General features: G+C 44.0%; 2 protein-coding genes across 2 annotated transcripts; both read left to right on the forward strand.

Annotated features, from left to right (window-relative positions):
* The first annotated feature begins 3,001 nt into the window (after window positions 1–3,001).
* LOC137601062 (gastrula zinc finger protein XlCGF57.1-like) lies at window positions 3,002–5,622 on the forward strand. Its single transcript, XM_068323063.1, has 2 exons — window positions 3,002–3,414; window positions 3,499–5,622. Exons 1-2 carry the CDS (start codon window positions 3,231–3,233, stop codon window positions 4,020–4,022), a joined length of 708 nt encoding a protein of 235 aa, XP_068179164.1. The 5' UTR covers window positions 3,002–3,230; the 3' UTR covers window positions 4,023–5,622.
* A 5,902-nt stretch (window positions 5,623–11,524) lies between these two features.
* On the forward strand, window positions 11,525–17,973 carry LOC137601055 (putative zinc finger protein 727). Its single transcript, XM_068323052.1, has 3 exons — window positions 11,525–12,523; window positions 14,659–14,835; window positions 17,857–17,973. The coding sequence occupies exon 1, from the start codon at window positions 11,607–11,609 to the stop codon at window positions 12,483–12,485; it is 879 nt and encodes a 292-aa protein (XP_068179153.1). The 5' UTR covers window positions 11,525–11,606; the 3' UTR covers window positions 12,486–12,523; window positions 14,659–14,835; window positions 17,857–17,973.
* The last annotated feature ends 4,836 nt before the right edge of the window (window positions 17,974–22,809 follow it).

Here is a 22,809-nt window from a genome sequence, read left to right on the forward strand (position 1 = left end):
TTTTCCTGGTAGCACTGGTGCTTCCAAATTTAGAAGTTAGTAGCACCTGCAAAGACTTTAGGAGCACCTACCCAAAAGCAAGGCGTACAGACAATATACTGTATGTAACATGGCATGTATTTTATTCACAGAATCGTCAACACTTTTGTAAACATGTTGGTAACAGTAGTTGGGTCTCCTGGCTCTCAGTCCCTCTCTCATCCATCTTTTCACTGAAGGCCCAGCAACAAAATTCTCCTCAGGAGGACCCTCTACACCAGGGGTGTTCAATTAAAAGTCACGGAGGTCCTCTTAGTAAAAGGTCCGAACCCAAGTCCAGTTTGTGTCTTATAGCCGGCCACTATATCCACATTATCATTTATTTTCAATTTCCAATCCAGGATATGTTTAAGTGAGTGCACAGCTAGCTCTTTCACCTCAGCATAAATAAAAGTAGACCCAGGAAAATAAATTTTAAGCCTTTATGTTAGATTGAAGAACACACGGACCTCAGAATTAAAAAATAAGTGCAAAAAGAGCTGAATAATCCTTTTTCTCGTAAATTAAAGACATCCCAGCCTAAAGAACTGAAGGCCTACACTTCAAGTAAAAAACATCAACATGTTCAGAAAGCATGAATAAAAACGGGCTCTTTCAGGGGAAAAATGCAAACAGAACTTTCTTCATTGCAAACAGGTCGTCAGCAGCACCAAGTTTCTGGGGGTGCACATCATACCACTTCATACCACCTCCCTGGCAAAGAAAGCACAGCAGCATCTGCACTTCCTGTGACGGATGAGAAGGGCTGTTTATATGTCTATGTCTATCTTCACACTGTTTATGTTTCCTAATACTATAGAAATAGCGATGCGAACAATGCTGTGTGCTCTGGTTGCCAAGCAACGACATTTCATTGCCAGATTCACTGTTCTGAGTCGTTTGCAGGTAAAAGAAGTCATGAAGGAAAAACGTATGTTTGATGAGAAAGAGAAAAAGTAATGTACGGGAAGTGATAAGATCGGGCTCTTCACTCGCTTCAAATCCTGCAGCATTTTGAAAGAAGTGACACTTCTTTCAAAATGCAGTAGGACGGAGAAGAAAGGGGGGAGGGGAGACAACTGTATGATGACCTGTCTGCACCTTATTTTTTAGACACCCAAGGACACTCAATCTGACTGTCTTTGCCAAGACGTCCTGTTTTTTTCCATAGCAATCCAAGGAGACGCGACGGGACGTACCAGATACCAGTCTTATTTGAAATCCCTTGGGGTTTGCCTGCACAGGTTTGAACCCTGTTCGTGACATCATTTGTGGTGGAGAGAGGTTTTCTTAAGACAGGACGAAGTACATAAGTACAAAACAATCAAAAAACTTTATTCATTTCCAATGACCACTGCCAATAATAAACCAGTCTATAAAAATAGGCTATGTGCCACAATCTTTTTAAGAGGCTGAGATCGACCCCCTCCTTAGGAAACCAAACCTAGTTGTTAACCTCCTCTCAAACTACAGGCTGATATCCAACCTGCTATTCCTATCTAAGATTCTACAGACCATAGTAGCCAAATCCACTGGATCCACTGGATCCCCGATTCAACTGAAGTCCACGATTTTTTCAGTCCTGAGTGAAAAAAAGGAGGTATATTCTTCCTTTCTATCGATCTGAAACAGTGGAATTCTGAATCCATACCTTCAGCTACAGCGGAATGAAAAAATCCTGGACGACTTCCTAGTCGGACGTTTTTCTGGGGGACAACAAGCGGAAGTCATCAAACACGTTCAGTAGCGTTAGCTTCTACGTTCCTGTGAAAGATTTTATCTGTTTTTGTTGTATTTAGTTCAGTTAATAAAATGTCTTCGTTTGACTCTTTGGGAAATGTAGTTATAAATGGACTAACAGCTGCTGGAGAGGAAGTTTTTGGAGCTTTAAAAAAAACTACCGTCAAGAACGAAGAAGAGAGAAATCATCAACGCCGACTGCTGGATCTCTGCCTCAGAGCCGAACTGAAGTTACACAGGATAGGTAAACAACACGTCATTTAGTGAACGGAACTGGAGATCTGACGGTCAATTAATCCACATTTTAACAAACGTAACTATTGTAGATGGACCCGGGGGGACAGTGTTAGTTTGTTGGAACCACCTAATCCACAGCGGTCACTCCGGTCAGAGAGCAGCCGCCACACAGGGAGGAGTTGAGATTTTTTTAAACTTAATTAATAACTTTCAGCATCACAGAACCCAACTCTTGATTGTGAACGACTCTGTTCATCCGGGAGACACACATGTCTCCGGTTATCATTTATCGCTAACTCACGGCAAGAGGCTAACAACATCGCTAGGAACCCACAGCGCATCTTGGCTGTCCTCGTAGGTGCCTGAATAAAATAAACATCGCGATAACGTAAGAAACCATAGGGAATTCACAACACTAATGGATTATTTATTTATTTTTTGCTTCTCTGCATTTGTGTCATCATATTAGTTAGTAGTCATAGTAACGTGACACTTTTGTTGTTCCTCCAGATGGTCCACAGCATCATGTCTGTAAGGAGGAGGAGGTGGAGGTTCCTGCTGACCAGCAGCTCTGGAACCAGGAGGTGAAGTCCAGTGTGGACCAAGAGGAACCAGAGGTTCTACACCTGAAAGAGGAACCAGAGGTTCTACACCTGAAAGAGGAACCAGAGGAACTCCACAGCAGTCAGGAGGGAGAGCAGCTTGTCCTGAAGCAGGAGACTGATGCTGTTACATTGACTCCTACTCATGAGGAAAATGACCACAGTGAAGATCAGACTCTGTACATGAAAGCTGAAGATGGTGCAGCACAGACAGAGTCTGTTGACAACCTGCCGGTTATCAGCTCTGTGGTGGGAGCAGCAAACATTGACCTGCTGATCTCTAACAGCTCTCATGTATCCATCAGCCATGATGAGAGAGGAGAAACAAGAAGAAAAGAGTTTGAAATTGAGGTTGAGACTGAGTCTCAGTTTCAGTCCCAGAGAACAAAGAAAACCAGTAAGAAACTATATTTTTGTAAAATATGTAAGAGGGGTTACACAAGACGCCAAACTTTGATAGACCACTTTAAAATCCACACTGGAGAAAAGCTTTACAGGTGTGAAACATGTGGAAAATATTTCAAGTTTAACTCTGTGTTGATAGCACACACAAGACGCCACACTGGAGAGAAGCCTTATGGTTGTAAAACATGTGGGAAATTTTTCACATGGAAAGCGTCCTTGACTTGCCACATGAGAATCCACACAGGCGAGAGGCCTTACAGGTGTGAAACATGTGGGAAATATTTTAAGTTAACCTCTGATTTGATAAAACACACAAGACTCCACACTGGAGAGAAGCCCTATTGTTGTAAAACATGTGGGAAATGTTTCACATGGAAAACTGCCATGACCATGCACATGAGAATCCACACAAGTCAGAAGCCTTACAGGTGTGAAACATGTGGGGAAAGATTTAGGTTGAATCGTGAATGGATCAAACACACAAGAGTCCACCCAGGTGAGAGACCTTTTGGTTGTAAAACTTGTGGCAAACATTACACACTGAAAACAAACTTGGCTCGCCACATGAGAATCCACACAGGAGAGAAGCCTTTTGGTTGTGAAACATGTGGCAAATGTTTTGCACAGAAAACATATTTGACTGGCCACATGAGAATCCACACAGGGGAGAGGCCTTTTGGTTGTGAAACATGTGGCAAACGTTTTGCACAGAAAACATATTTGACTGGCCACATGAGAATCCACACAGGGGAGAAGCCTTACAGGTGTGAAACGTGTGGGAAACATTACACAAGCAAAACAAACTTGAATTGTCACATGAGAATCCACACGGGGGAGAGGCCTTTTGGTTGTGAAACATGTGGCAAACGTTTCACATTGAAAACATATTTGACTGGCCACATGAGAATCCACACAGGGGAGAAGCCTTACAGGTGTGAAACGTGTGGGAAACATTACACAAGCAAAACAAACTTGAATTGCCACAAGAGAATCCACACAGGGGAAGCCTTACGTTTGTAGAACCTTTGGCAAAGATTTTACATTTAATTTTACTTGAGAAAACACATGAGATCCCACACAGGAGAGAAGCCTTATGGTTGTAAAACGTGGCAAATATGACTCACAGAAATAAAACTTGACTGTACATGTGACGGAGCGATAGAGACTGCTCCGTCCATCTCCATTCCGCGAGCCTCTCTCCCTCGCCCAGGAGAGCGGCCGCAGCAGCGCTCTCATTATTTCCTGGCAGGACCGCAGGAGCGCGGTCCCGCTCAGAGCTTATCTGTTTTTACTGTCATCAGCTGGGGCATAAAGCATCTCTGTGTCCACTCAGAAAAGCGAAGCTTACTGCTGCCTGTTACACCCCACGAACTGAGGAGGTAAAAACGGCAGCGCAGCGGCAGCGTTTTAAGGACGTGGTTATTAATGGGAAGCCTGTGACTACGCTCATTGACTCTGGCAGTTTTTTAACCCTGGTACGGAGAGATTTCGTGCCCACTGGGATTATTGATTGTAGCTCACAAAGGACATTATGTGTGTGCATAGCGACAGGAATTCCTACCACACGGCTGAACTGACAATTGTGGTGGAGGAGCAGCCCTATTTGATGACTGTGGGGGTGGTAGAAAAGTTGCCTGTGGCTGCCATTTTGGGATGGGACCTACCTGTGCTGCTAGATGTACTGCAGGAAGAGGGGAACAAGGACGTTGTTGGTGTAAAGGCTCTGTCAGGACTTGCGATCACCCGAGCCCAGGCTAGGGCTGGGGTGACTGCTGAGCAAACCAGGGACCCTTGTTCGGAACCTTTTTCCACCTTGGACAGTGAACTGTTTTAGGGAGGGAACAACGGTCCACGAAAGTCTCGCCGGCAGCGTTGTTTTGAAAAAGGACTGAACTCAAGGGGACCGGACTGTAAGGAGGGGCTTTTAAAGGACATGTGGGAGGTGACAGAGGACATTTGGACTGTGCAAAAGTAGAATGGGTCTCTAAAGTCGTTGTTTGACAAGGTGGTTGCGGGGCTCGATGCGGCAAAGGGCAACAAACAGTGTTTAATGGTAGAAAATGGTGTTTTGTATGCGGTTGCTGATGGTGTTAAGCGCCTAGTGGTGCCTGTGTCCTGCCGACAGATGATCCTGCACTTGGCACACACCTTGCCCTGGGCAGGTCATCTAGGTCGCAACAAAACCTTTTTACGTATGAGTTCCCGGTTTTATTGGCCCTCCATGTATGCAGATGTTCAAGTGTACTGCAAAACATGTCCCATATATCAAAGAACTGCTTATGTGCGCCATTCAGACTGTGCTTTCCTCCAACCAGTGCCTGTGATCTCCACCCCATTTCGGTGCATAGCGATGGACATAGTTGGGCCATTGGTAAAGAGCAGTCGGGGACACCAATACATTTTGGTTGTATCAGACTATGCCACACGATTCCCAGAAGCATTCCCCTTACAGTCACCGCACCTGCTGTGCTGCGTTGTCTTGTACAGTTGTTTTCCAGGGTCGGCATTCCAGAGGAGATTGTGACGGATCAGGGGACCAACTTCACCTCCCGCCTGCTGCAGCTCTTCCATTGCCAGCTAGGGATCTCTCCAAACAAGACCACCCCGTACCCTTCTCAGACGGACTGCTTGGTGGAGAGGTCCAACCAGATGCTGAAGAAGATGCTGCAGAAGTTTGTAGCAGACACCGGGCGGGACTGGGACCAATGGTTATCCTTCCTCTTGTTTGCATACCGGGAGGTTCCTCAAGCCTCCACCGGTTTCTCCCTGTTTGAGCTGCTGTATGGCTGGGACGTCCAGGGACCATTGGACCTCCTGCGGAAGATTTGGGAGGCTCATTTGTTTGCAGCCGGTGATCAGAGTGTGGTCCAGTTCGTGCTGGAGATGCGTGATCGGCTAGCAGAGTACCGGGAGGAGGCTGAGGTCAACCTGCGAGAGGCCTAGTAGTCCCAGAAGGCCTGGTACGACAAACAGGCCCGACACAGGGAGTTCCAGCCTGGCCAGAAGGTCCTGTTCCTACTGCCATCCTCTACCAACAAGCTACTCGTGAAGTGGCAGTGCACTTACACAGTCTTCCGGAAAATGGGTCCTGTCACTTACGAGATCCACCAGCCAGAAAAGAAGAGGGTGAAGTAGACGTACCATGTCAACCTATTGAAGGAGTAGAAGGAGGCTCCCATTCCGGTTGCTGTGGCGTCCCTGCTGGTGATTGAGGTGGACAATGAGTGGGAGGAGGAATCGTCCCTGGCCAGCTTCAACCAGCCTGCTGAACCAGCTCTTGACCACCTGTCTACTGTCCAGACCAACCAACTCAGCGAGGTGTTCCAACGAGTCTACAAGCTGTTCGCCGCCAACCCGGGGAAGACTGCTCTGGTTCAGCACATCGTCCGCCTAAAGGAGAGGGGGCCAGTCCACCAGCGCTCCTACAGGGTGCCTCAGCATCTAGTGGAGAAGCTTCTGAAAGACGTGGAGGAGATGCAACGCCTGGGGGTGATCGAGCTGTCTCAGTCCGAGTGGTGCAGTTCAGTGGTCATCGTGGTGAAAAAGGATGGCTCGCTCCGCATCTGCATCGACTTCCGGAAGCGCAACGCCATTTCGGAGTTTGATGCCTATCCCATGCCCCGGATCGATGATCTACTGGAGAAGATTGGCCGAGCGAGATTCAACACCACCCTCGACCTCTGCAAGGGCTACTGGCAGGTGCCCCTGGAAGAGTCCAGTTGTCCTTACATGGCATTCTGGACACCTGCCAGGCTCTTCCAGTTCACCGTGATGCCCTTTGGTCTCCATGGAGCTCACGCCACCTTCCAGAGGCTGATGGACCGGTTATGGTCCTGCAGGGATGTGAAGACTGCAGTGCGGCCTACTTGGATGATGTGATCATCTTCAGCGCCACCTGGAACGAGTCCTGAGCCAGATCCAGAAGGCAGGTCTGACACTGAATCCGTTCCAGTGTCAGTGGGCCTAGGCTGAAGCGCGGTACCTCGGCTATCGGCTGGGGCATAGAGAGGTCCGACCCCAGATGGACAAGGCGGAGGCCATCCGCAGCAGTCCGCGGCTGTGCACAAAGAAGCAAGTGAGGTCCTTCCTGGGCCTAGCTGGCTGGTACAGGCGGTTCGTTCCACAGTTTACCACCATCGTAGCTCCGTTGACCGCCCTCACAGTGAAGGACCCGAAGAATCCGGTCAACTGGAGTGAGGACTGCGAGACCGCCTTCCAGACCCTTAAGATCTGCCTGTGTTCTTCACCTGTGCTGAGGAGCCCTGACTTCAGCCAGAGGTTCCTGGTCCAGACTGATGCATCGGCCGTGGGACTGGGAGCTGTCCTGGCCCAAAGTGAGTCAGGGAAGGAACAACCGGTTTTGTACCTGAGCCGTAAGCTGCTTCCACGGGAGACCCGGGACTCCACTGTGGAGAAGGAGGGCCTGGCCATCAAGTGGGCTCTGGAGAGCTTGCAGTACTACCTGCTAGGGAGGGAGTTTGACCTAGAGACTGACCATCGAGCTTTAACCTGGATTAACTCTATGAAAGACCACAACAGTCGTCTCACCCGCTGGTACCTATCCCTTCAGCCTTTCCGGTTTCAGATCCGCCATCGGGTGGGCAGAACCAACGTTGTGGCTGATTACTTGTCCAGGTTGACGCACATCGTCAATCTCGGGGAGGAGGAAGATAATGTGACGGAGTGGTAAAGATCGCTCCGTCCATCTCCGTTCCGCACACCTCTCTCCCTCGCCCAGGAGAGCGACCGCAGCATCGCTCTCATTGTTTCCTGGCAGGAGCGCGGTCCCGCTCAGACTGTTTCATGCACATTCTCTGGCAGGTTCACATTCTCATGTCCGCATCTACACACTGTCGCAGTAGTGTGTTCGAGGGTGCACACTCGGCGCCTACGCGTTTTCCCCACATCCACATAGAACTTCATGAGAGACGCTCACCTGGGGATGCTGCATGGGTCCGTATCTGGTTCAGGGGCCAAACCGAGCCACTACCTGGGTGTAGCTTAAATAGCGCAAAGTGGGGTGCTGGCAGGCCAGCCCGGTACCTGGACTAAACCATTTTGTGTGTTACTGAATTGTTTTGTATATTGCGGAGTTTTGAACAATGTTTAACAGCCATATGATGGGCATTTATGTTTTATTGTGTTCTGGTTTATTTTGTAAAGCAGTTTTTTCTGTTTCTGGTTTATTATACCAGATAGTGTAAAAATATCCCTATTTAATTATTGTTGGTTTGCCAGGGGAGGGACATGGGGTTATACAAGGAAAGCATTTCTGCTTTATGGAGGGTTGGAACTGGAGAGTGGAGCTGGAGTGCTAGAACATTGTGAATGGTTGCTATTGGTAGTGTTTTCTCTGTGTATACTTCTTTTTGTTGCACTGGGTTTTTGGTTTTGGGCATTTTTATCTTCACTGTAAATGAATTTTCACTGGTTGTTTTTGGTGAAAATAAAAACCCCACCAAAATGGATCTTTTGCAGCTGTGCCATCAATTTTTTCCCCACTGCTTTCGCGAACCCATGACATTTGGTGTCAGAAGTGGGACATATCTGTTGACATTGTCTGCATCATCAATTGTTGATATTCTCCTCAACCCATGTATTATTTGAATTGACAAATAAATATTTTATACTTATGCACTTTGTCCTGTCTGAAGAAAACCTTTCCTCACCACAGGAGTACAGAGAACGCCAGGAGCTACATTGTATGAGGGCAGCAGAACAGCGGTGAGGTGTGCTTGTAGGTGTGACTAGGAAGTTCAAGGTAGAGGTGGAATCAGCTCTGAGTCCTTTCCTGTTTGCATTTGGGTTCTAAAGTAAATTATGACATAGACTGACAGATTAAGTTAGACTGAAATCCCCATGGACCGTGATGTTCATAGATGACATTGTGACCTGCATTTAGAGCACAGAGCAGGAGGAGGAACATTGAGAAAGGTGGTGCTTGTGTTGGAGAGGAGAAGAATTAAGATGCAAAAAGAGAACGAGGCGAAAGGAGCAGCCATAAAGAAACAAGATGGCATCAAGTAAAGCAACTTCCAAGCAACCACAGGAGATAAGACATAAAACATGCAGATCAAGAAGAAATAGTTGTTAATTCCATTGAAGAACATGGTGGAGGGAAATTTTGGCAAGATGAACAACATTGAGTAATTCTCTATCAGAGGAAGACTTTGTGGGACAGTCGGACAGAATTGAGGCTCACAGAAGGAAATTTTCAACAGCAGGAAATATTTGTTCAAAAATGGACTGATCCATCCCAGCTGTTGAGCGATGATAAGGATGACTGTGAGGTGTCAAACCTACCACTGCAACGATAGCAGATACTATTGGGAGACAAGAAGTTGATTGTTTTGGACACACTACTTATCCTGAAATATTTTTCATGCAGCTATGTTTGTGAAGACCCCACCCTTCTTTATACTCTCAGAATGACATTTTTCCTAATTATCAACTCTGTACAGAAGATATGCTAGGATTCATAACAACATATAAAAACCACTGCTCTAAAATTGCTTATACATTCACCCACCACACCAGAATGGTTACAATAACTGAATGTACATTTAGCAGAATTCCCTCAGCCATGGCGTCAGTATGTTCCCCTGACTGTTACTCAAGCATTAGCTCAAATATTGAATATCTCACAAATACTGTAGTTTGACATACTAAAACAGACAAACCAAACCTAGTTGTTAACCTGTTTTCAAACTAAAGGTCGATCTCCAACCTGCCATTCCTGTCTAAGATCTAACAGCTAAATGACTATTTATTGGAGATCATTTGTTAGAATACTTTTCATCCAGGTATCAGAACAAATTACAGTACAGACACTGGGTTCTTCGCAGGATTACTCTTAATGTCCTGTCAAAAGAAACGAGCACTGAAATACTATGTGAATGTCACATAATAACTGAACCAATTAAATGTTCTCAGAGATATTTCCTTCATTGTGGGAATTCTTCATAACAGTGTCCAGCATAAAAGTTCCATGGAATTTAAAATCACAACAGTCTTCAAGGAACTTTCTAAAAGCGTTGTTGATTGATTTAAGCTGCTTTCTTCATAACACAGTGTCCAGCATAAAAGTTCCAGCGCAGTTAATTGATTTAAGCTGCTTTCAATTAAAAAAACTTTATTAATCCCCAATGGCCAATTGAAGTCACATAAAGCAGCATTATTATTGCAAAAGAAAACACGTTCATACTGGAACCTTTTTTTTAGGTGGATCGATTTACTGGCGCCCCGATTTGACTGGAATTAGAGTCCACAATATTTTTTCAGTCCTGAGAGAAATTAATACTAAATAAATGGAGGTATATTCTTCTTTTCTAGTCGATCTGATACAGTGGAATTCTGAATCCATACCTTCAGCTACAGCGGAATGAAAAAAACTTGACTTCCTAGTCGGACGTTTTTCAGGGTGACAACAAGCGGAAGTAAACAAATACGTTTACTAGCGTTAGCTTCTACGTCCCTGAAGTCAGTGAAAGTCGATTTTATCTGTTTTTGTCGTACTTAGTTAACAAAATGTCTTCGTTTGACTCTTTGGGAAATGTAGTTATAAATAGACTAACAGCTGCTGGAGAGGAAGTTTTTGGAGCTTTAAAAAAAACTACCGTCAAGAACGAAGAAGAGAGAAATCATCAACGCCGACTGCTGGATCTCTGCCTCAGAGCCGAACTGAAGTTACACAGGATAGGTAAACAACACGTCATTTAGTGAACGGAACTGGAGATCTGACGGTCAATTAATTCACATTTTAACAAACGTAACTATTGTAGATAGACCCGGGGGGACAGTGTTAGTTTGTTGGAACCACATAATCCACAGCGGTCACTCCGGTCAGAGAGCAGCCGCCACACAGGGAGGAGTTGAGATTTTTAAAATTTAATTAATAACTTTCAGCATCACAGAACCCAACTCTTGATTGTGAACGACTCTGTTCATCCGGGAGACACACACGTCTCCGGTTATCATTTATCGCTAACTCACGGCAAGAGGCTAACAACATCGCTAGGAACCCACAGCGCATCTTGGCTGTCCTCGTAGGTGCCTGAATAAAATAAACATCGCGATAACGTAAGAAACCATAGGGAATTCACAACAGTAACTGATTTCCTGGCATGTCTGCGTTTGTGTCATAGTATTAGTTAGTAGTCATAGTAACGTGATGCTCCTGTTGTTGTTCCTCCAGATGGTCCACAGCATCATGTCTGTAAGGAGGAGGAGGTGGAGGTTCCTGCTGACCAGCAGCTCTGGAACCAGGAGGTGAAGTCCAGTGTGGACCAAGAGGAACCAGAGGTTCTCCACCTGAAAGAGGAACCAGGGGTTCTACACCTGAAAGAGGAACCAGAGGTTCTCCACCTGAAAGAGGAACCAGAGGTTCTACACCTGAAAGAGGAACCAGAGGTTCTACACCTGAAAGAGGAACCAGAGGTTCTACACCTGAAAGAGGAACCAGAGGTTCTACACCTGAAAGAGGAACCAGAGGAACTCCACAGCAGTCAGGAGGGAGAGCAGCTTGTAGTGAAGCAGGAGACTGATGCTGTTACATTGACTCCTACTCATGAGGAAAATGACCACAGTGAAGATCAGACTCTGTACATGAAAGCTGAAGATGGTGCAGCACAGACAGAGTCTGTTGACAACCTGCCGGTTATCAGCTCTGTGGTGGGAGCAGCAAACATTGACCTGCTGATCTCTAACAGCTGTCATGTATCAGTCAGACGTAATAAGAGACGAGAAACAAGCAGAAAAGATGTCGGGGTTGAGTCTCAGTTTCAGTCCCAGAGAACAAATAACACCAGTAAGAAACTATATTTTTGTAAAATATGTAAGAGGGGTTACACAAGACGCCAGACTTTGAAAGACCACTTGAAAATCCACACTGGAGAAAAGCCTTACAGGTGTGAAACATGTGGGAAAGATTTTATGACAAACTCTGTGTTGACGGCACACACAAGACGCCACACTGGAGAGAAACCTTATGGTTGTAAAACATGTGGGAAATTTTTCACATGGAAAGCGTCCTTGACTTGCCACATGAGAATCCACACAGGCGAGAGGCCTTACAGGTGTGAAACATGTGGGAAATATTTTAAGTTAAGAACTGATTTGGTAAAACACACAATACTCCACACTGGAGAGAAGCCTTATGGTTGTAAAACATGTGGGAAATGTTTCACATGGAAAGCTGCCATGATCATGCACATGAGAATCCACACAAGTCAGAAGCCTTACAGGTGTGAAACATGTGGGGAAAGATTTAGGTTGAATCGTGAATGGATCAAACACACAAGAGTCCACCCAGATATGAGGCCTTATGGTTGTAAAACATGTGGCAAACATTTCAAGATGAAAGGACACTTGACTCGCCACATGAAAATCCACACAGGAGTGAGGCCTTATGGTTGTGAAACATGTTGTAAACGTTTCACACACAAATCAAACTTGACTGTACACATGAGAATCCACACAGAGTGAGAAGCCTTACAGTTTTAAATTTTAGGAGAACGTTTCAGGTATGTTTATAACACAAATGGTGAAGTAGCATTGTTTTGGCATGTACAGCTAATGTTCTGTTCTTTCTGTGTTGTTCAAAAATATGTCACTGTCTCAGGACCATCCCGTTGAATCAAAAGGAACTTTTATTTCCTGAAGCTTCCCGTGCAGTTTAATCCTAAAACACAATATAGACAAATCTGTGGGAGTACAATAGCTCTTAAACTAAAATTTAAAGTAATTCTGAGCCCCAATTTTTTTGACGTGCTCTGTTGCAATGAATGAAAAGAAATTCTTCCTTGCTAACAATTTGAAACAGTCAAACTTGGGATCCGTACTGTCAGCTCCAGTGACAAAAATTGCATGACTTCCTAGTCGTAGGTTCTTCTCGGGTACAAGTGGAAGTCAACAAATTCTTTGGAATTTTTTGTGGGTGGGTAGGTACCTCACATTCGTTGTTATTAAATATTCTCACATTAACTCTATTTTCAAATTGAGAACAAATCAAATGAAAGTGTTAAACCTTTTGCGTTCATTTGTAATGACTTGATAGACTTCTGTTACCTGTAGTCATTTGTGATTCATTGCCTTGCTTCTTCACCTTGCTCACCATGAGGGCCTTTAGTCCGTAGTTCTGTTCATCTGCTTTTTCTTATGCTTCTTTTATGTTCTTATCCTTTTTTATGTTATGTGTATTTATGTATTTATGTAACATCTTTTGTCTGTCAGCTACTGTTACTGTTATGTGTGTTTATGTATTATGAGCAGATGATATACCGAATTTCCTTTGGGATTAATAAAGTATATATCTATCTTGATTATCCATCTATTATCTGTCTACTATCTATCTTGAAGGTTAGCCGCAGTAAGACAGAGTACATGTGTGTGAATGAGAGGGACCCAAGTGGAAGAGTGAGGTTACAGCGATGTTGTTTAGTCTAGAGACAGTGTCACTGAGGAAAAGACAGGAGACAGAGCTGGAGGTAGCAGAGATGAAGATGCTGAGGTTCTCTCTGGGAGTGACCAGGAAGGATAGGATCAGGAATGAGTCCATCAGAGGGACAGCACATGTTAGAGGTTCTGGAGATAAAGTCAGAGAGGCCAGACTGAGATGGTTTGGACATGTCCAGAGGAGAGATAGTGAATATATTGGTAGAAGGATGCTGAGTTCTGAACTGCCAGGCAGGAGGCCTAGAGGAAGACCAAAGAGGAGGTTTATGGATGTAGTGAAAGAGGACATGAAGGTAGTTGGTGTGAGAGAAGAGGATGCAGAAGACAGGGTTAGATGGAGGACACTGATTTGCTGTGGCGACCCCTGAAGGGAAAAGCCCAAAGGAAAAGAAGAAGATCTATCTACCTTGATTAACTACGGTTCCACTGAATGTGTGATGGAAAAGGTCAGTGTTAATTATCATTGCTTCATTATTACATCCCTCTTCAAAGTGGTGATGTATTGCGTTTGTCAGTGTTCGTGTGCTCGTCCGTCCATTTATCCACCTAATATCTTTGCAACTGTTGCAGATAGAAAGAGCACATTACTCGGGCAGCAAAGGGGATGAAAATGAGACGATGACATTGACCTTGAGAAAAGTAGGTCACGGTCAAATTTCAACGTTTGTACACTCAGGAACCGGATAAGATAGAAAGACGAATAAGAAAAGATCAAAGCTGGTGCTTTGATATACCTACGAACTAGCTTTGATCTATGGTCTTACTCACACTGGCGTTCTCCATATGCACTAGTCTATGCACTAGTTGGATCATTAGTCTTTTATTAAATGACCTTGACCCATGAAAGTAGATCAGGGTAAAATTTTGAATTCAGGGGTGTCGAGGGATGTTGCAGTCTGTGACTGCCTATTTCATATTTGTTTCAGTATTTCATAATTAATCAGTCAGATATATGATAGTTAACCAATCACATGTAACTTGAGGTTCCTATCACACCTGTAACAATTTCTTGTTTGATGATCTATATGTAGATCATCAAACAATAGATCTTTCTATTTCAACTATTCAATAAAACACTGCAAGAGATGCCCGAAATCTGGAGAACTGAGAACATTGCCCTGGATCTGCTGGTGCCTCCCCTGCAGTACAAGAAGTGAACTTGTGTCTGCCTGTGTCTTTGTGCATGTCCGATTGTTTCTGACAGGATGTCTGGAGCTCTAACATCCTACTCGGTCCTTCGAGGACCTTCGAGCCTGGCCGAGGAAGCTGAAAATGTGCGCAGGTCTCCCAAAGGGGAGGTGAAAGTCCTCGTGGAGTGAATTTTCGGCCTGGGGGAGACCCGGAAGTCCGAACAGTGAATCAGCACGACATCGACGACAAGGTAGGACTAGTCTTGTTCCGCGCGAGGTTTAATGAGTTGTTCTGCGTGAGGTGTGATTAGAGTGAGCTCCAGCCGTCTAAAGGAGTCCGAATAGACTTTTATATTCAATGTGAGTGTTTACATTGAGAAACAGCATGGATGTCGTTCAGACTATGTTGGCGGTAACAATTGTCCAGGCTTTTTTTTTCCTGTCTTATTTTTGCAAACCCGGTGCTTCTGCTTCATATTGTACCCATGACCTTATAAAGAGGTTGTGTGGATTCGGAGGAGAAAAATATTCAGTTTTAAAAATACCCTGCTACAAGTCGACATGGCCTCAATCCATTCATTCCTGTCACCTGTGTGGCTGAAGCCACCTGCTTCCCATCTCCAATCAGGCCCCATCTACTTAACCCCTTGGAGGACAGCTGCCCCCACATCTCGATCTTTTATGTAACACAAAGGTGAATCAGCGATCTGACACAGATCCTTGTGAATTAGAGGTGTTCAATTTAATCTCAGTATTTTAATCATCACTAATGAGTTCTTTCTGAAAAATGTGATGTTTAGTGTTGTGTTAAGGAATCTGTTTGTCCATGAATAAAGATGTCGTAGATCAGGGGTGTCAAACTCATTTTCACTGGGGGCCCCATCAGCATAATAGCTGTCCTGAAAGGGCCAGATGTAACTAATAAATGCAACTAAATATGACGTACATTAAATGTAACTACTCAATGTCAATTAACTCTGAATTTCTGACTGATTCTAGTTCCAAACATTACAGTTAGACAGAAAAAATATGTTTGTTTCTCTGTTCTAACATAAATCCTTTTAATTTGTCAAGTTATTAAACCCACAGAACTCCATCAATCAAGGATCAAACTATCAATCAATAAAGAAAAATAACATCAGACACAAGTTAGGACATTAACTTTGTTCACAACGTTTAGTCAGAGTTAAAATGGGCTGAATTACTGCATTATGGGAAATGTAGTTTTGGTCAAAGCACACTTCTCACCTATTTATTATTAGACACTGACCTTTTATAAAATGATGTGGCGGGCCACATTTGGCCCCCGGGCCTTGAGTTTGACACGTGTCGTAGATTATTCATCCATGAGTTCCATCTTGAATTAATACACTAAAAACATCAAAAATGTTGAATTTTCTCATTTGAATTTTCCCACTTCCATTAACTGAAGCCTGGTGGCAGAAATTCTGATGGGGAAACAAATTTTGTTGTGAAGGAGGAAAGAGTTGAATTTAAATTAAAGTGTATTCAAACTAGAAGTAAAATTCATGACAAGACTTAAAGAATATATACCTCTGACATGTCTAAAGGTACAGATTTGGTCTCAGTCATGACAGTCTCCTTTGAATGAACAAAATACAATCAATAATTTCTCCACGGTCAAAAAACAAAAGGGATTTTTCGTATACTTATTCACAATCATGAAAATCAACACCATTATTATTTAATACAACTATGTCTGCATAGCAAGTTCTTGAAGACAAAGATAAACGTTTTCTGACAAAAACCTAATTACTGCCATTCAAAGATGATGAATAATTGAATGATCGTTCAATTGATTAATCGATTTTTGATTGATAACTCTGTTTATGACCCAGATGCTTGCGTTCAAACGTGTGTTTGAGACAAAACCCTGACCCCAGATTAGAGCGTTGGTCCTCCGACTCCCCCCCCCCCACACACACACACCTGAACTCTGTGTTCATCCAACACTCGGTGGAAATAACTAAAAAAAACAAAAACCTGACTGACGGCTTTTTGGCCCGACAGTCGTATCATTAAGCCCTCAGACGCTCCTCCAGCCCATAATTCTAGATGCGACTAATAATAATGTCGGAGTCTGTCTCCCAACGTCTGATGTTCACAACAAATTCATGGGTTTGTCAACCTTTTCACGGTTTCCCTGGCAACAGGAATCACCTTTCAGCTGCGCGGGATATGAGAACTGGATGTTTTTAGTGGATATTTTCACATTCTGGTCATGTGCCTGTAAACAAGGTGCACTGAAATGTTGGCATGTTGAACTGAGACATGACCTTTTGACCTCTGAAATGATTCCACTGCTTTCTCTCTCTGGGCTGGAGATGGATTGTTGTCGTGTTCGGTTCTGTCTGTCAATGCCCGGTTGATTGATGGTCATTGCTTCACTTCCAAATTTGGCCTTTCTGCCTTCTGGCAAATCTCTGGAGGCTGACGTGGAAAATATTTGCTCCGTTCAAAAATGCTAAGGCAGCTGTTTGAAAGTAACACTCAGAACCGAGAGAAAGTTTCTTCGCTGGAAATTACAAATGAAAATTAAGAGAAGAGCAGCGATGACAGAATTGCATTTAATTTTTTTACCACCGTATCGTTGAACCCTCAAGCCACAGATCTCACACATATGAGGTTCAATCCATGGGGGCACATGTCGGTCCCAAGCCCGGATAAATGCAGACGGTTGTGGTAGGAAGGGCATTCAGCATAAAAAACTTTGCCAAACAAACACGAGCATTCGTGGAAAAAGAATGACACTCTGTGGTGACACCTAACGGAAGAAGAAAGGACGTTTCATGAAATACTGAAAGTGTGACAAGAATAATGTTGTTTTCCTGATAATCTTTTTTGTTTTGTAAAGGCCGGACGCCCTTCCTGCCACAACTCTCTGCTTCTATCTTTACACTCTACCATTGAGCTACATCATATTTTTATGATCTCAGGAATAAATGTTACTCCTTGTACCTGATTTCTTTCCTTCCAAATATCTACTTTGAAAAACACCCCCGACATAAACCAAATAATTTATAATCCACATGATTTTAGCTAAGAATCTAGTGTGTTTCCTGCTCAACAAAGCTTGCAGGCAGGTGATTTGTGCGTTTCCACTGCTGTTACCGATAAAACGCTATGAGATGATTTAACCAGCTGCCGAGACTTCACTTCTATTAAAAAAAGACTGGAAAAAATATAAAAAGCATTTTAAAATCGTTTCTTCTTCTGTTTTCAAAACCATATCTGTTTTACGCCACATTTAGAGAAACCGTTTGCTGCGCTTCACTCTTCTGGCCAGATGGTGGCAGCGACGCACCATATCTCTACCACTAACTCCACTGGAGGAAGGAGAAAAAAACAGGTGAGGGTTAAAAATAGCTCAGAATATAAAATCAAAACAAAAAACAGATTTTAATCTCCAGCTGCACAAAACGTGAAAGTAAGACGGGTGAATTTTGATTCTTGTTTGTCTTTCATGATGAAATAGAATTAAATTATTTATTAACGAATCAAAAAACACGTTTGCGTCAGAAATTTTTTTTGCACGTTTAAAACTTTCGATGCATTTCTGCACTGTTGACCCGATTTTAATGCGCGCCGACAGCAAAAATGGGAAACATATGAAGAAAGAAGGGGATATCAGTTGTCCAATGAGTCAGTGAACGTGTTCTCACAGCCAATTCCGTGACGTGTCTTCATCTCGTTTTGGCTCGGGGTTGTTGCGTTTACGTTCACGCTCATCAGAGAGTCAATTCTTCCAAACAAAGATGCTGCCAGGAATACAAACCGGCGCACTGTAGGAGAGCTTCTCCCTGACATTTCATGTGTTTAGAATCAGAGACGGTCGAACTGCCTGTTGACATTTTCATTACTCCGAATATTACAGAGCAGAAACGTGAAAATGTGTCGAATATGAAGAGTAATTTGCGGCGCCACGGCCTTTTGAGGGTTTTGTCGGCCTTCGTTCGGACAAGAACCGCAGGGAGAGACCGCCTGACAGTCGAGGCGCGCAAAAGCCGCGATCACCTGTCGCGGCTGTCACTGGGAACCCTGGGACGTCTCCTTGGTGACAGCCTCATTACGCTGATAACTCTGGAGGATGGAAACATTTCTCCAGTTCCTCCTGATGTGATGATGTGCAGCGTTCCGGTGACGACTGAAACGTTTTTTTTAAAAACCCGTGCACCACGGGATGTGAGGTGTGCTTCATCCACGTGGAGAAGGAGGAGAGGAAACGGTTACCGTGGCGGCAGGAGCGCCTGTGGTTTATCACCACCGGGCCGGTGCTTATCTAATCCGTAGTGTCACACCTTAAGAGCAGAAAAGGTCACTTGGAGTTCATACAGATATTAAACAAGGCTTTAAAATCATTCCTTGGAACGACTTCAACTTCTTGCTGGAGCCAAAAGTTTGGAGTCCTTCTGGAAGTGGAGCTGCTGCTTTGAAAAAGGAGGCCGGATTCATTCCAGTGTGTCTTTAATGAATTCACAGGGATTCTTTTTTTCAGCCCTCCAGTTTTATTTCAGCATCTTTCTCCAGACCACTTTAGAAAATGAGTCCTGGATCATCAGGATCCGGATGAATGAGAATCTTCACAGGAAATATTCTGAGCGGGAACTCATCAGTCTCATTTGGAGAGGATGTGCTGAATATTTTATTCCACTCAATTTCATTTTTGGAAAGTTTATTATATATATATATATATATATTTTTGTCTTCTAAAGAAAAATAATTCCAGCGGCCGCCGACTGTTTAGTTTTATTTGACAGGAAACTTTAATTAAAGGGGATTTATTTCTGGGAGGACGACTGCATAGACGTACACAGTAAAGTCCTAATGTTTATGGAAATGAACAAACATGTCAGCTGGAGTTATCTAACAGTGGCTCATTCTATGTTTATTATATACAGACTGCAGGCAGCGCGACAGACCTGTTAGAATGTAAAGTCACCTCATTGATGGAGCACTAAACTCGATCTCTCCTGTGGATTAGCAGCTTGATTCCAGTCGAGTCCAGGTGCCAACTTTTATGCAAATGTTAAATTTTTTAAAGCTAAAATATCATCTCTTAGAATTCAGCAGGTTCCACCAAAAAAAGTACAAATAAATAAATAAAATAAAATTCCAACTCTGCTTGAACAGCTTTTTCCCGCCAAATGAGAAAATTCACGAAACTCGCACCTCTATTTTCCGAGGGGCTTTTTAATCCAGCTAGACACAAATATGCACTCAAATCTAATAATTTGGTCCTTAAAATGTAATGTTTTAAATTCTTATTTCGGTAAAAACCCTTCTAGAGACGACTAGCACTGCATGTTAGCATCAAAGCTAAACGCCGCGATGCTCTCGTTGGTCTTTATTCCTACTGACGTCTGCAAATAGAGAATCAAACAACTTAATAAACCACTTTTGCCATCTTTTAATGCTTTTATTGGTGGTTAGAATGTGGGAAATTTCACTCTTGGAATGATGCAAGTCGTTCCCTTTGACACACTCTTCCTATCCGGAGCAGTGTTTGTTGGACGAATGTTCACAGTCAGCATTAGCGGCATTAAAAGGAATGAAAGCCCGAGTCTGAGCGCTCCTGCCGCTCCCTACCAGCCCGAACCGACTCAATAAGCCTGAGCTGAAGATAAAAATCGCTCTCTAAGCCGAGGTTTGTTCACTCTCAGGGCTCCAGGAAGGTTATATTAACAGATTAGGATCTTCCATCCGTCGCCACCTTAAATAACACCGGTGGACGTCTCACCTAGCTTCTCTTCAGATACTTTTCCCTCCTTACGGCGCAAATCAAAGCGTTAATGTCTTCAGCCGGGAGGCTTATTTGCTTCCTTGAAGTGAAATGGAGCGATGTAAGTATTTATGCCTCCATACGGGGTGATATACGAGCCAATCACTGTCACGGAAGCTCTGCTCTTTACTGGAACCCCGTCCTTCAAATTTATCGCACCTCTCAGACGCGTTCACACACGAGTGCTCACGGCCGGACGGCCACGCTGCCCCCCACCCCTCGTGTGTTTATAGCTCGGTGTTTTTCATCACGGACAAAGCGTCTATCTCACTTGACTGACATCTGTTTGAGACGAGAATTAATCACTTGGTAATTGATCGACGTCACAATGGCGAGGAGAGTCGGGTCAGGCTGTGGCGTGTACGAAGGAGAGGTCACCGAAGCATCCAGGGTGTTTCCTACACCTCTAGGGAATAGATAATACTCGTTTTAGTGGCTCTCATGGAAGCACAGGCTGAAAAATATTCTCTTCTGATTGGCTACTTCCCTCAAAATCGTTGCTGGAGATCACATGATCACCATCGTCATCGGATAGGAAAGTTAAGGACAAAAGTTTTTGAAAAATTTCATTTATTCCTTCAACATTTCATAGAGGAAATGCAAAAATGTATGTGCATAAAGTTCCAAAGATGATGGAGATAACATAGAAAGAGGATAATCTCTAATCTGTCTGAGTTTTACAATCTCACCTACTGCAGGTGTTTGTGAACGCGTCCATTTCCCCCATTTAATCCCCCGACTTCCTAAAAAGAAACTATCAGGAAATTTTGACATTTGCCGAGCATCAAGAAACTTCATAACTTTTGCAGAATGGGTACATGAAATTCTAAATCATCATTGCCTCCTTGTAAAACATATCAGCTGCCAACATTTAGCAGCTGTTTGAAAACAATTTTGCCATTTGCGCTAAATTTATCAAAGAAGACAACGTTCTATTTCGGTAAGCGCGTCATATTTTCCAAATCGAGTAAACACACAAACAACATACGCTGCTGCTCCGTTGCCCTCGGGGGGCTTCCCCCCAAACCCCATTTCAAATAAATGAATCCCTGCGTTTGTGGAGTTTTTGACTTTAGACAAACGGCATGAAGTTATTTCCTTTTTCTTCACTCTGCCGCAGTGACTTTGTGTTTATTTGGGGAAGTGGGACCCGTTATGGTTCCAGACTGGTACCGTCGGGCTGGTAGCCACCCCCCCTGTGATGAGACCACCCAGGGCCAATGTTAATACCTGGTGTGAACGGATTCCGAAGGAGGAGAACCGCCGGGTTATGAGGTGATTGCTGTGTGTGTGTCAGTTGCTCAGTGTGAGTCACGGCAACAGCAGAAGGCTGTCTATATTCATGAGCGCTGTGATAACACAGCTGTCAGAGGAGCACTTGAATCTTTTCTGGATTGCACTCATACTGTTCATGTACCAGTGTTCTTAGCGGAGCTTTCAAGACTTCAATCAAGTCAATATTTCAGAGGGAGACACTTCTCTGGTGGCGTGTTGTGAAACTCAACGACGTCCAAATCAGTCCGTGGCTTTTCATTTACATCCAATGAGGAGATTATGTCTGGATTGTTTAAGGGTTCTCTAAAAGTTAGAGGTGACAGTTGATTTCACGTCTCTCTTCAAGGATCGTATTGCCCAGTGATTGGACACACATTGCTAACAACAACCCAATAAGATCAATAAGTAATATTCCAGATCTTGAGAGGGAGATTTTAGCTGAAACTGTATTGATTCTTTCAGAATTCACCAAACTAGCGACGCTTTCTACTTGTAATGACAACTAGTTGCGGAACCAGATGCCCAAAACATTTGGCACCTCAGGTACAAGTGGACCCACGGAAGAGTCACTTCCTGTATCTGTGTCACATGGTTTCACCACTGCCACACCCATTTTGGAGACCTGGTTCTGAGTCCAGTCTTAGTAAAACATGGAAGAAGCTAGAGAGGTGGAGGTTTGTCCTGGAAAGGAGAGGAATGAAGGTTAGCCGCAGTAAGACAGAGTACATGTGTGTGAATGAGAGGGACCCAAGTGGAAGAGTGAGGTTACAGGGAGAAGAGATCAAGAAGGTGGAGGATTTTAAGTACTTAGGGTCAACAGTCCAGAACAATGGAGAGTGTGGAAAAGAGGTGAAGAAGCGTGTCCAGGCAGGATGGAACGGGTGGAGGAAAGTGTCAGGTGTGATGTGTGATAGAAGAGTTTCAGCTAAAATGAAAGGAAAGGTGTACAAAACTGTGGTGAGACCAGCGATGTTGTTTGGTCTAGAGACAGTGTCACTGAGGAAAAGACAGGAGACAGAGCTGGAGGTAGCAGAGATGAAGATGCTGAGGTTCTCTCTGGGAGTGACCAGGAAGGATAGGATCAGGAATGAGTACATCAGAGGGACAGCACATGTTAGAGGTTCTGGAGATAAAGTCAGAGAGGCCAGAC

Source organism: Antennarius striatus, chromosome 9 (assembly GCF_040054535.1).
Source record: "Antennarius striatus isolate MH-2024 chromosome 9, ASM4005453v1, whole genome shotgun sequence".
Lineage (NCBI taxonomy): Eukaryota > Metazoa > Chordata > Actinopteri > Lophiiformes > Antennariidae > Antennarius > Antennarius striatus.